The sequence below is a fragment of the Hippopotamus amphibius genome, chromosome 1 (assembly GCF_030028045.1).
Source record: "Hippopotamus amphibius kiboko isolate mHipAmp2 chromosome 1, mHipAmp2.hap2, whole genome shotgun sequence".
Classification (NCBI taxonomy): Eukaryota; Metazoa; Chordata; class Mammalia; order Artiodactyla; family Hippopotamidae; genus Hippopotamus; species Hippopotamus amphibius.
Genome location: NC_080186.1, coordinates 32436907 through 32449797, shown reverse-complemented (window position 1 = coordinate 32449797; position 12891 = coordinate 32436907). Strand labels below are relative to the sequence as shown.

At 40.7% G+C, this 12891-nt stretch overlaps 2 protein-coding genes across 5 annotated transcripts in view; both read right to left on the bottom strand.

Annotated features, from left to right (window-relative positions):
• LOC130835368 (zinc finger protein 684) overlaps positions 1-11963 on the bottom strand; it is a 33577-nt gene extending 21614 nt beyond the window's left edge. Inside the window, exons 1-2 of the mRNA XM_057706923.1 lie at positions 11898-11963; positions 11007-11063 (exon numbers count right to left, since the gene is read on the bottom strand). The gene's annotated coding sequence lies outside the window, so the exon portion shown is untranslated. The remainder of the gene's footprint in view (positions 1-11006; positions 11064-11897) is intronic.
• On the bottom strand, positions 6139-11968 carry EXO5 (exonuclease 5). 4 transcript variants are annotated; one of them, XM_057706871.1, is made up of 3 exons: positions 11898-11968; positions 11007-11063; positions 6139-7606 (listed from the first exon to the last, which is right to left on the bottom strand). In XM_057706871.1, exon 3 carries the CDS (start codon positions 7579-7581, stop codon positions 6469-6471), a length of 1113 nt encoding a protein of 370 aa, XP_057562854.1. In that variant the 5' UTR covers positions 7582-7606; positions 11007-11063; positions 11898-11968; the 3' UTR covers positions 6139-6468. The 4 variants fall into 4 exon arrangements, with proteins under 4 accessions (XP_057562854.1, XP_057562872.1, XP_057562862.1 ...); XM_057706889.1 differs by having other exon boundaries at positions 6139-7590; positions 11898-11912; XM_057706879.1 differs by lacking the exon at positions 11898-11968 and adding an exon at positions 11173-11242.
• Positions 11969-12891: the final 923 nt, after the last annotated feature.

Below are 12891 nucleotides of genomic sequence, written 5' to 3'. Positions count from 1 at the left end.
TGGTATCTGTACCATTAACTATAGTAGATAAATAAGTTCTGGAGATCTGATGCACAACATAGTGATTACAGTCAACAGTACTATATTATAAACTTAAAAAAGTTGCTAAGAGACTAGATAACGGTTTTCAACACCAAAAAGAAATGATAATTATGTGATACAATAAAGGTGTAAGTTAAAGCTACTGTTGTAATCATACGGCCATATATAAATGCATCCAGAAAAGGCGTTTCTCTGGCTGTATTGATTCTCTTTTTAATTTATATCTTTGAAAAAGCCCTTACCACATTGTTTAACAAAGCAGGTGGACTTCCTAGGTGGCGCAGTGGTTAAGAATCTGCCTGCCAATGCAGGGGACACGGGTTCAATCCCTGCTCCAGGAAGATTCCACATGCCAAGGAGCAACTAAGCCAGTGCGCCACAACTACTGAGCCTGTGCCCTAGAGCCCGTGAGCCACAACGATTGAGCCCCTGTGCCGAAACTACTGAAGCCCGCGCACTTGGAGGCTGTGCTCCGCAACAAGAGAAGCCACAGCAATGAAGAGCCTGCGCTCTACAGCAAAGAGTAGCCCCCGCTCGCTGCAACTAGAGAAACCCCATGTGCAGCAACGAAGACCCAACACAGCCAATCAATCAATCAATAAATAATATGTTTAAAAAAAAAAAAAAAAACAAAGCAGGTAATTTTCCTTTGAATGAAACTCTTACATTCATTTTTATAGACTCAGTGTAACAAATAAGAATTGTGTTACAACTGAAGCCTTTACTATATGTATCACATTTAAACGGTTTCTCCCTTGTGTGAATTGTCTTATTATAGTAAAGACCTATGCTCTGTTTGAATCCCCAAAACATTCATCACATTTAAATGGTTTGTGTGGACTTTCTTATGAGCCCAATACTCAGGTGAAGCATCTACCTGCTATGTTTATAAATTTTTTCCCTAGGTGGAAAAGGATAAAATCAGAGAACACTGAAATTTGGGGACATGAAAAATAAAATCACTGAACAAAAAACTTCAATGCTAGAAAAATGCAGGAATCTTAGTTAACTAGATAACCAGGTTAAAGAATTCTTAGAATGTGAAGATAAAAAATAAAAAGAGAAAAATATGAGACAAAGGTAACAGAGAAGGCAGGTCAAGGAAATTTAGTGTACATATCAAAGCAGTTCAGAAAGAGAGAAGAAAATAGAGGGATAATACTCAAAGAAATATTTTCTAAGTTGAAACAGTTGAAGACCAGCACAAAAAATTTTCTCAGTATTAAGAGAAAATGACAAAGGGAATAAAATAAGAAAAATTAGGAGATATAGAAAGTATATATAATAGAAATACATACAGAAGGATTCCATAAAGAGAAAATAAGACAGAGAAGCAATAACCAAAGAAATAATAGTTGAAAAAATTAGAGTACCTTCTTCCTTACATTTTAATGTATTTTTTTATTTTTAAATAATGAACATGTGTTATTTAATCAGAAAAATCCACTGTTAAGGAAATTTAAAGACATGCAATAAACTGGCTTTTAAGAATCATTTAAAAAGATTAAAATCTTCATTACAAATGGGCAGTAGACTTCCCTGGTGGTCCAGTGGTTAAGACTCTGTGCTTCCACTGCAGGAGGTGTGGGTTCCACCCCCAGTCAGGGAACTAAGATCCCACGTGCCACGCAGGGTGGTGGAAAGAAAAAAGAAAAGAAAATGCACAGTAAAGATGAGCAATTCACAAGAGGTACAAATTATCAATAAATAAGGAACAGATATTCATCTTCTTAGATTATGTGAATAGTGCAAATTAAAATATTAAGCCTAAGATATCAATTATCTCAGACAGGCCTCATTTAAAAAGAATTATAATACTAGTGTTAGGGTGTGGAAGAATATAAACTTTTATGTACTTCTTTCTGGAAAACAATTTGAGTTATTATATTATGTCATATGATGATAATATAATGATACGTACAAAAAACCCTTGTTTTGGGGAATCCTGGAATCTAAAAGATATATAGTATTTCTGCAGGGCAATGTAGATCTGGATTTTTTTTTAAGGAGAAAATTGTATTTATGTATTATTTATTTAAAAGATGGTTTTATTTAATTTTTATTTAATAATTTTAAACTGAAGTATAGCTGATTTACGGTGTTGTCCAGGTATATTTTAATTGTGCAATCTTATATCCCAAAATTTCTAGGCCTTGGTATAAGAGGAGGAAAATCAGAAAAATATTCACAATATTAATGTTTACATATAGGCTGTGGATTTATGTGTCTATATCTATCCCTGTATGTGCCCACTGGGAAGGGAAAATTAAGTGATGAATTACATTATGCCTATACAATGAAATACTTTATTATCCAGATATGATATAATAATAGGCCCATGATGAAACTGGACTGAAACAAGCATTTTAGATGATTTTTTGTGTCTAATCACATACACCCCAATACACACATATTTGTTTTATATTTAAATATATGTTGATACATCCATAAAAATATCTTGAAGAACCTTATCAACTTCCTATGGATGGTTATTTTGGGATTCAGGATTAATAGGTGTATATGTGAGAGCAGTGTTTACTTTCTACTTTATATATTATCATAGTGCTGTAGTAGGAAAAGATAGGAAATAGCCTAAGTGGATGTAAACAGAGGCCTGGTTAGATAAACAGCAGTATATCTTTACAATGGAATCCTTTGCAGCTGCTCAAAGGAAGGAGGTAAACTATAAATAGTAATATGAAACAACTCCAAAATAAATTGATAAGTAAAAGAAACAATGTGTTGAAGTAGGAAAATAGATCTTAAATGAGATACAAAAAGCCCTAATGAAACACTGAAACTGGTCTTCAGTAAAATTTTGTTCATCAAAAGACACCATGACAGAAGAAAAAGGTAAGCCACAGACAAGAAAAAAGATACTCTCAATAAAGATATCCAGTGAATGTTGTGGTTATTGGAGACATTATTGAAGGACAGCAGAAGTGAAGTGAAGTGGAATTGGAGAAACTGAGGCTACAATAACGATTCTTCGCTCGCTTGTGGTTCACATGCACAGATTCTGCTTATGGGGCCTAATCAATATTTCTAGGATACTGATCTGGAATTCAATACGGCTCATTTTTCACTTATCCAGACCTCCAGGGCTTGGAGCCTCCCCTTTCTCCCATGCCAACAGGACCACTCTGCATTTTTTCCTTCCACATTTGAGGATCTGACACAACCTGGTGGACTGTGACACCATTACAATAGTTTCAATTTCAGATCCACCTGAGATAAATCATTCTGCAACATGTTAACTTTTACCAAGTCAGCTCCTCCTCTGGAATACTACTTTGTTCCCACTTGCTTTTAAAAGATAATGACACAATAGAATATTATTTAGTCTTAAAAAGGAAGGAAATTGACATGCTACAACATGGATGCAACTTGAAGACATTAAGCTAAGTGAAATAAGCAGCCACAAACAGACAAATATTTTGTGATTCCACTTATATGAGGTACCTAGAGTGGTCAAACTCATAGAGACACAAAATAGTATAGTGACTGCCAGGGGCTGGAGGGAGGGAGGAATGGGGAAGATGAAAATTTCTGACGCTGGATGGCAGAGATGTCAGGTTCACATCTTTCTCTTTTCCTCCAAGAGTGTAGGGTCTTTAGCAAGGCAAAAAGTGCAAGCTTTGTTACTGAAAAATCTCAGTGGGGCAGAGATGACAAGCTGTGTGGGAAGACATTCAGGAACCTTTTTGATGTGGGCCGAGCGATGGGATTCTTGAGCAGTGGAGGAGCTGAGGGTGCAGGGCGTGGAGACTAATATCACCCTGTTTGGTCCTGAGGGATGGCTGGTTAGCCAAAGACGGGTAAGATTCCTCAGAGGAGGAACAACCTAAGACAGGCACAGCCACAGAGGGGCCAACAGGGGTGGTGCATAGAACCTTCCTTATATCACCGTGTTTGGCCCTGGAGGATGACTGGTTAGCCAGAGACGGGTAAGATTCCTCAAGGGAGGAACAACCTAAGACAGGCACAGTCGCAGAGGGGCCAACACGGGTGGGGCACAGACCCCCAATATCTGAGAGAGGTCTCCTGCCCCCAGGGCTGTTTTGCTCTCCACCCCCAGCTCAAATCCACACCTGCTCAACTCGGACCCAGGAAGTAAACAAAGATAATTGCCTCAGTCATGTGAGGCCCTTGATTGTTTATGAGTGTAACCTGAGAATGTTAGCCCACGAACTCAATAAAAGCAGCCTGGGATGAGTCAGCGGGGCTCTTGATCCGAGAGGTCTTGAGCCCCCCGGTCCCACTTTTCTCTTCAGTCTGTGTCTGTGTCTTCTTCAAGCTTGCGGCACCCGTCACTCACCTCGAGTCGCCGAGCTGGTCTCGGCAAAGCTGTCACTCAATATCCATTCTCTGGTTTTTGCAGTTCATAGACTCTCCAATCTTCGTCTGCACATAAGCTTTCGTAGAATAAAAATTACATAGCCCAACATCCCCTTATAGTGACCAAATTTTGGCCAGTGGGATGTCAGTGCTGCAAATTTATGAAGTATCCTTAAAATGATGCCCTTTTCCTCTTTCAGCTTTATGATGAATGTATGTAGGTGACTAGAGTTTAGACTATGAAGTAGGAAGACACTTAAAGTGATGACCAGAAGATGTTAATTTAAAATAAGGATTTAAGAGCTCAAGGAATTACTGAATTACTAAATTCTGACTAAATTCTATTAGTCACTGTCTAAAACCAACTGATTTTCTCTTTTTCCTCTTCTTAAAGATTCTAATATAACTAAGATGATGCTACAGAGGCCTGAGCAAGTTCCTTTCTCCAAGACTATTAGCTTAATACTGTTTATCCCATAAGGTCCAGTTTAACATGCCCCATATTTGATTCCAAACTTCTTAGGGCCTAGAATGACATACAATGTAGGTGGCTGAACACAGCAAGAAAAATTTACAGTGCAATAGTAAAGAGCATAAGCACTGCAGTCAGACATATCTAAGCTGGAGTCAACCAGTTTCAAACTGTGGAAGCTTGGGCAAGTTTTATAACCCTTCTAAGCTTTGGTTCCCTCATCAGGGATAATAATGGATACATATATTTAATCATAAAAAGTGCTTTGCACAATGCCTGGGACATAGTACTCCCTCAGTAAATGGGAAGAGTTATTACAAGATTCCCACTGTCCCTAAGAAAAGAGTATGTGTAGCTCAGAAGGCCTCCAGAGGTAACCTACTGTAACTCCTATAAATGTCCAGGTTTTACCAGTTCATGTGTAACATGCCCCCACACTAACAATATTCACCATGTTCTGCTGGCTGTTGGCCTTCTAGTTAATATAGAAACCCCACCCCTGCCAACTCCTCTCCTTCCATCTACTTTTGCAAATTCTCCAGGAGTGTGTCCATAAACAAGCCTTCTCCTTCCAGGTAATGTCCGTATCATTCTTTCCTCTGCTCTTGTTGGAGATGGTTGCAGCTAAGGGCTCCACTGACATTCCTCTAAGATGCACTGAGATTCCTCTCCACTATCTTTAAAATGTTTTTATTTTGTTGTTTTTCACTTTATAAACAAAATATCATGCCATATATAACCTTCTGCAACTTTCTTTTTCACTTAATATTGTGCTGCTAATTTTCATCCACATGGTTGCATGTCATTGTAGCTCGCGTGTTTTGGCTGCTCTACCACATCATCCACTCTACCAATGATATGCACTTGGGTAGTTTCTAGGTTTAGGTTTTGCTATTGTGAAGGTGCTACAAAGTTCTTGTTCATATTTCCTGTTGTACGTGTGTAAGAGTTTCTCTTAGCGTATGCTCAGGAGTGGTACTGCTGGACTGTACAGTGTGTGAATGTCACATGCTACTTAATGTATTATGCTTTTCATATTTACTATTTTCATTTTTTTATGATTTCCTGTTCCTGCTTCATTTTTCCTTATTTCTTTGAGTATATGTATTATGCTTCTTTTAAATTCCTGAAGAAAAAAATTCCTGCTCTGCTCATTCCACTACTTCAGAAATACATTTATGTATGTACTTAAAGGCTTGGAATAACATACAACAGCTAGTCTGGTGGTCCTCTTTGAAGGGCTGAGATTATGAAAAAAAAAAAAAACCAGTTCAACCAACCTGGACAACGTTTCATTTTATTTCATTATATAAAATGTAGAAACCCTGACTGAGAAAAAATAGGGAAGAGACTTAAAAGAAACTGAAGAATCTCCTTAGGAAAGCAATGACTGCTGAAGGATACCTTGCTCCAGCCATCATGAGCATCTGTCTCCTTGGCAATCTATGGCGAAGCTCCAGGGACAGTATAATCCCAGATCTCTCCCCCACTCACCCCTAAGCCCTGGTCTTGGATTTGTGTGGTAAGAGGCTGAGGAAATGAAAGTCAAGCTCAGAGACTGGTCTGAGTACATTAGGAGCAGGAAAGATCAAAGTTCCTGAAGGTGTATCTTCCATTCACTTGGCTTTTTTGGCTTGCGACTCTAGTGTGGAGTTGGGCAAACTGCAGCTCTTCCTCCACTCACAGATATCTGCGTAGTTGCACGTCCGGCATTTCCATGCCTCCTCCACATCAACTCCTTGAGGTTCCCGGTGGCCCATCCAGTAGGCCATGTAGTGTTGCACTTTGCTTCTCACCTCCGTCTCTTCAAAGGCCACGATCTCTGTACCCAGTACAGTGGCAGTCTCTTGGTGGATATACTCAATCTTCAGGATATCAATAACTGGGAGGTCACACAGTGTTAGAGACAAGAAGACCAGCTCCATGAGGTCACCCAAGGACTTCACAGAGAAGCCTCCCTGCTGGGCATGCCTCAGCACTGAAGGTCCCAGTGGCTTTTCTGCATGCAATTTTGTGTGGTGGATTAGGCTGGCAGCGGTCACTTTCCCTTGTACCATGGCATCAAAGATATACTTGTACAGGCTGACCTGAAAACGGTCTTTCTTTTTCTGAACGTCCAGGGGGAGCACAGGGTGCCTACGTGTCTTGAGTTCAGCCAGTTCCAGTTCCCCCCTGGCTGTATAGTGCAGCTCATCAATCACCCCAACAAGAAGCACATCCTCCACTTCTCCAAACACTGGAAACTCTCTGATGCGCCCTTCTGACTGCAGGGTAGGAATCATTGATAATATGTTCAGAAACTTAATTGCCCAAGCATCTTCTTTAGTGGTGACGGGGACAGTCACAAGATCATGAACTTCTAGTTCTCTAGCTAGGTGGATGCTGGCACCAGTGCCTAAAACAGCTGACTTCTCAGGTGTCAAGAAATCAGGAAGCTCTTTCCCATACACCATCTGCTGTTCACACCAGTTCTGAGTACACAGGTCAGTGACATACAAATATTTAAGATGGAAGCGCTCCATAGGTGATGAGACATCCAATCCTCTTTTCCACTTTGGTAAGCTTATGAGCTTGCCATCCTTCCCAGGGAGTTCAGAAGAAGGGCCAGGCTTGCTAGGTGAAGTACTTGACTCTTGTGTATCGTCCAGATCCAAAAACTCTGAGTCACTCAAGTCTGAGAACCCTGAGGCCTCTGCAGACATGGCCTCCTCTTCCCTAGTCTCTGCCATGGCGTAGCTCTGGAGTGGGCAAAGGCTGTGCATATCATGTTAAAGAAATGCATTATCCCAATGAAAAATTTCTCAAAAGCACTTTCAAGTTTCAATGAGGTAAAAAAAAAAATTCATGACTAATTATTTATATACAGTCTTTAAAGATGCTTATTTAGTTATGACCAATCAGAAATGCTATAGAGTTGTAGTGCGGGTACAATTTACAACAATAAGACTCATTGTATCATCCATATATGAATACTTGGTAAAAATTTTTAAGTGCAAAATAAGTGCAAAGTAAAACAAGTTTTTATTACTAAATCTGGTACTAACATATTGTGTGTGACTTTAAGCAAATCACCTATTTTGTCCTCAATGTCTTCATTTAAAAGGAAATTTGAGGTCTGCCTTTTTTCCTTCAAAATTCTACTGACCTAGGACATTATTTTATTTTTTTAAGTGAATATAGATAATTGTAAATGTTGGAGCAGTGTTTGCCAGTTTACCATGGACCACTTCTACAGTTCTTTTGATACAACGTCCTTGACTAGGAAAAAAAATCTCAATAACAAACTGTTCCTTGAGAAAAATCAGCTCAACAATGACTGCTTTCAAATGTAGTTCTCAGGAATGTAGTATGGCAAAATTCAAAGACTAACTACAGATAAATACAAACAGATCTACTCATAAAGTAATGTGAGAGAATATTCACAGTAACATGTGGAAAGCGTTTGTTTTCTTTATTTCAGACATGTTAAGAAAATGACAAGAAGAAAAGCTCCTGGTGGGTTTTACTTTACCAACTGTATAAATTCCTCCTAACACTATAGAAATTGGTGTTTCCCACTAAGTTTCTTTTCTCCCTCCACAAGAAATTAGCTTATAATGGAAAATATGTCAATGAACACTCTTAAAATATTACTGTATTTTGCTATAAATAATAGTATTTATTGAACAGTTATTGTGTACTAGACACTGAGCCAAGTGCTTCACATCCAATATCTCACTACTCTACTGAGGGACAAACACTCCCTCTTTTTACAACAAACAATTTCACAAACACAGGAGATAGAATACAATCTAGATAATTAACTGTTGACATGTTGCTATATTTGCTTCTTTAAGGTGCTTTTTTTTTTAGCTGAACTATCTTAAAGTAAATTACAGACATCATAATGCTTCAAATATAAATGCTTCAGCATTTCCAAAGAAGGCTCCTACATTAACTACAATATTATCATATCTAACAAAATTAATAATTCCCTAATACTCCAGTCCATATTCAAATTTCCCCAACTGCCTTAAAAGCATCTTAGATAGCTTTTCTTTAAACCATGAAACAAGGACCATACGTTGATTGTTTTGTCTCTCAAGTATTTTAATCTTAAGAAATTAGGGGAGTTCCCTGGTTGCCTAGTGGTTAGGACTCTGGGCTTTCACTGCCGTGGCCCACGTTCACTGCTTGGTTGGAAAAAAGGAAACTAGTGGGGGTGGGGGAGGAGGGATAAATCAGGAGCTTGGGATAAGCACATGCACACTACTATATATAAGATATTTAGATAACCAACAATGACATACCGTACAGCACGGGGAACTCTACCCTATATTCTGTGATAACCTATATAAGAATCTAAAAAAGAATGAATCTATGTATATGTATAACTGAATCACTTTGCTGTACACCTGAAATTAACACAACATTGTAAATCAACTATACTCCAATAAAATTAAAATATTAAAAAAAAAAGAAACGAGGCAAATTATCTTGTGAAGATACTCTTTTTAAACCTTCCTTCTTACTTCACATATCTAACCCTGCATACAGGAAAAAACAAAACAAAACAAGGTATGAGCGGTCCACTGGTACTTGACTCTGGGTGACAGGAAAATGACACAGAATTTAAGCTGATTGAGGTAATAACTATGAACCAAATTTCCTCCTTGCTACTCTAATGAGCAATGAAAGAGCTGTATGTACCTACTCCCATGTTAAAAACTTAACAACGGATACCTTGAAAATGGTATTAATATTAGTTTTCATTGTATTGAACTAATTTTTAAATAGTCTAAATGTCCCTAATGAAGGAAAACACAGATAGGTGGAAGACAAGTTATTTGCAATGAACAAAAGTAATACAAATGCTAAGACTTTGGGTATTTCCTATAAAGTTATTGCTTTATAGGATACTTCAACAATAATAAAACACAGAAGCTGCACATTTGCACAAGTGCCTTAAACTATAAGTGTGCCTTAGATAATGACAGTTTCAAAATGAGTAGTGTTATTTGGACAATGAAGTCCCTGAAACTGGGAGAGAATCTTTACCCTCCACCAAGAAATGAAAGTTAAGTGGCAATGAACATGTATACTGAATCCAAATCAGCTGACTTGAAAATAGTTTACTTCAAACATCCAGACCTGGGCTATCCAATATGTAGCCACCAGTCACATGCAGCTATTTAAATTAAATTAAAATTAAATAAAATTAGGCACATTTCAAGTGCTCAGCAGCTACATGTGGTTGGTGGGTACCACATTATAAGGCACAGATATAGAATATTTCCCTGATCACAGAAAGTTCTATTGGACAGTACTGGTTTCAATTATTTCACGTGTACATATTAACTCCCCAAAGAGAGCGTAAGCTCCTGAAATGTAAGGACTTCCCACTTGTTTTACATACAACACTCAAAACAGGGTAGCTCTTAACAGGTAAGTGAAATGTTTGTAAAGAAGACACAAAAGGAGAGCATTCTCTGTGGAATTATACATCCAAAAGAAAACAATACACTGGGGATGGACAATTTAGACTCTCATGTGTTGCTTGGACTTTCCTATGCAGAAAAAACCCAGGCAAGGGCATGATGCAGTGCATTGTGTCCCAAAATGCAGTTTGTATCTTTTTGATAGAAGATGATTTTACACGGCACATGGATCAACATCTTAGAATACATATAAAGTTTAGAGTGTTCATCACATGCATAATTCCATATGTAGTGTTTCTCAGGACAAGTTTGATTTTTTAAATAAATGTAAGTAAAAAATTAAAAACATGAGACTAACAATACAGGTAGTACATAGGTAGGGCAGAAATAGGTGATAAATGAATGAGATGTTTGGGAAACCCCAGCATACTATCAAGAGTCTGGGGTCCTACAGAACTGGATTCTGAAACTAAGTCAATAGTATTTAGTACTGATGGTATGCTACTTGCCTTACGAGTACTCTTGGGCAAGTTTTTAGTTTTCCTGAGACTACTGACACATCTTTAAAATTAGAGTACTCCTTCCAACCACACTCAGCTACCCAAACGATTGAGTGATGACACAGTACACATACTGGCACTCAACAGATGTGGATCTTCTCCTCAAGGAAGAGATGAGATAGTACCCCTACATCCTCTGATAAATTAAATTTTAGGAGAGAAGAAACTTCTACTCACCTGCGACCTGGTTGATCTTCCTCCTCAAAGGAAAAGCAGAATGCTGAAATGACAAGGCTGGGGGAGGAGAAGGGAGCTCTGAAAGACCAGGTCTGCAATCGGAGAATCCAGATTAGCAGCTCTGGACTTTGCTGCGGTAGAAGAGCGACTTTTGGGCCTTTCTCACCTGACTCGTCCTCACATTATGGCGTTTCCTCCTCTCTGATCCACACTGCACAGACTGTTGCCCACCCCAGATTCTACGTAACGCCTGCCTCTCTCCGAAGGCAAATTCTCCATGACTTCTTCATTTTGCCCATACCCTGGATGCAGTTACTTGATCCAATCCCTGCTCCCTGCAAGTAAAAGGGCCAACAATAACGAAGGTCCTCCAGGAGCTCCTAGGTGAGTTCCCTCTTCCAGCCCCAACCTCGGCCCCGAATCTGGGGCAGAGGCCTCAGATCAGAAGCTTTTCCTCTTTGATGGGTTCCGGCTGCCTGCGGGACTGCCTCTGCCTTCACCCTCAACATCCTGACTTGTTCGGTGCAGCCCGCACCTGTGTGCTCCGAGAACTCGCGCCTTCAGCGGGGACCCTCCCACCGGCCCCAAACCGCTGTCTCCCGGGGAGTTCCATGCATGCCCGAAAGTTTACTGAGCACTCCCTACAATGTCCTAGAGGAGCAAGCAAAGGGTCGCTGGCCTTGGGAAGGGGTCCCAGCCCACAGCAGGGTCTTCCAAGGTCGGAAGGTCCTGAACCCACAGGAGGAGACGGGATAAGCCGCTGCCCCTGAGCCGTTCCCACCCGGAAAAGGGGGTGGAGGCTGGGGGAGGCGGCCACGGCGGGGACAGATCCCTGGGTTCCAAAACGCAGCCCCTCAGCCCACCACCCGCATTCCCTGGCCTTCCCCTAACCTCGGATACGCCTCCGAACTCCAAACTCCACACTCCACGGGCTCCGCCGCGGCTTGGGATGCGCTCCCGGACTCGCTCCCGGACGCGCAAGCGCACGTCAGGCAGAGGACCCCCGCTCCGCGCTCCGCACGGAGGCGGCCTGGAGACCAGGCCCAGAATTCCCAGCGGCTGCCCGAGGCCCGCCCCCTCCCAGAGGCCTCGGCGGCGAAGCTTGGCTTTCGGGGGTCTGCGGCTCAGACTGGAATCCCGCTCGCTGTGGAGCGTGGGGGAGTTCTGATGCGGGTTCCCCTCTGGGGAGGTCGTCCTTGTGGGCCGCTGGCTCTGCGTGTGGGTTGTTTCGGGACTCACTGCGCTGTCACTTGACCTAGAAGCTCCCACCCCGGCGCTGCCGCCAAGCCAGTGTCGGAGAAGTGTCTGGGCATGTCCCCTTCCGCGGTGCACTTGCCCGTTAGTGTTGCGCCTGCGCTTTGCCACCTTGGGCTCTGTATCCCCTTCTTTGCGCCTCACACCGGCTTTCCCAGCTGAGAGAACAACCGCGAACTCGCTTTTCAAAGATCCTGGCACTTGTCTCATCCATGTATTTCTTTCTTCTATTTGCTTGCTTTTTAATTAACCCTTTTATTGGAAAATATTACACAATTATATTCTGAAATAGAAAGGTAAGTATAATAATTATTGGACAGACATGTCATCACGTGGAGTAAAAAGAGCATAGTGTCAGGCCCTTCCCAAATACACTCCCATGCCTCCTTCCTGAGAAAACCACTAGTCTGACTTTTATGACATTCATTGCTTTTTTTTCTTAAACCAGTTTTATCGCATATTTGGAAACAATTTATGACAAAGGTGGCATCGCATAACAATGGAGAAGGAAGATGGTCTTTTCAATGAAGGTTCTGTGACAATAGAGTAGCCTCATGAAAAAAATATAAAATGAGACCCCTATGTCACTTCATCACAAATATCAATTCCAGGAGGATTAAAGACCTAACTA

What these genes read in the sequence shown, in the direction of transcription:
- EXO5 (XM_057706871.1), bottom strand. Translation starts at nt 7,581, where the DNA reads ATGGCAGAGACTAGGGAAGAGGAGGCCATGTCTGCAGAGGCCTCAGGG.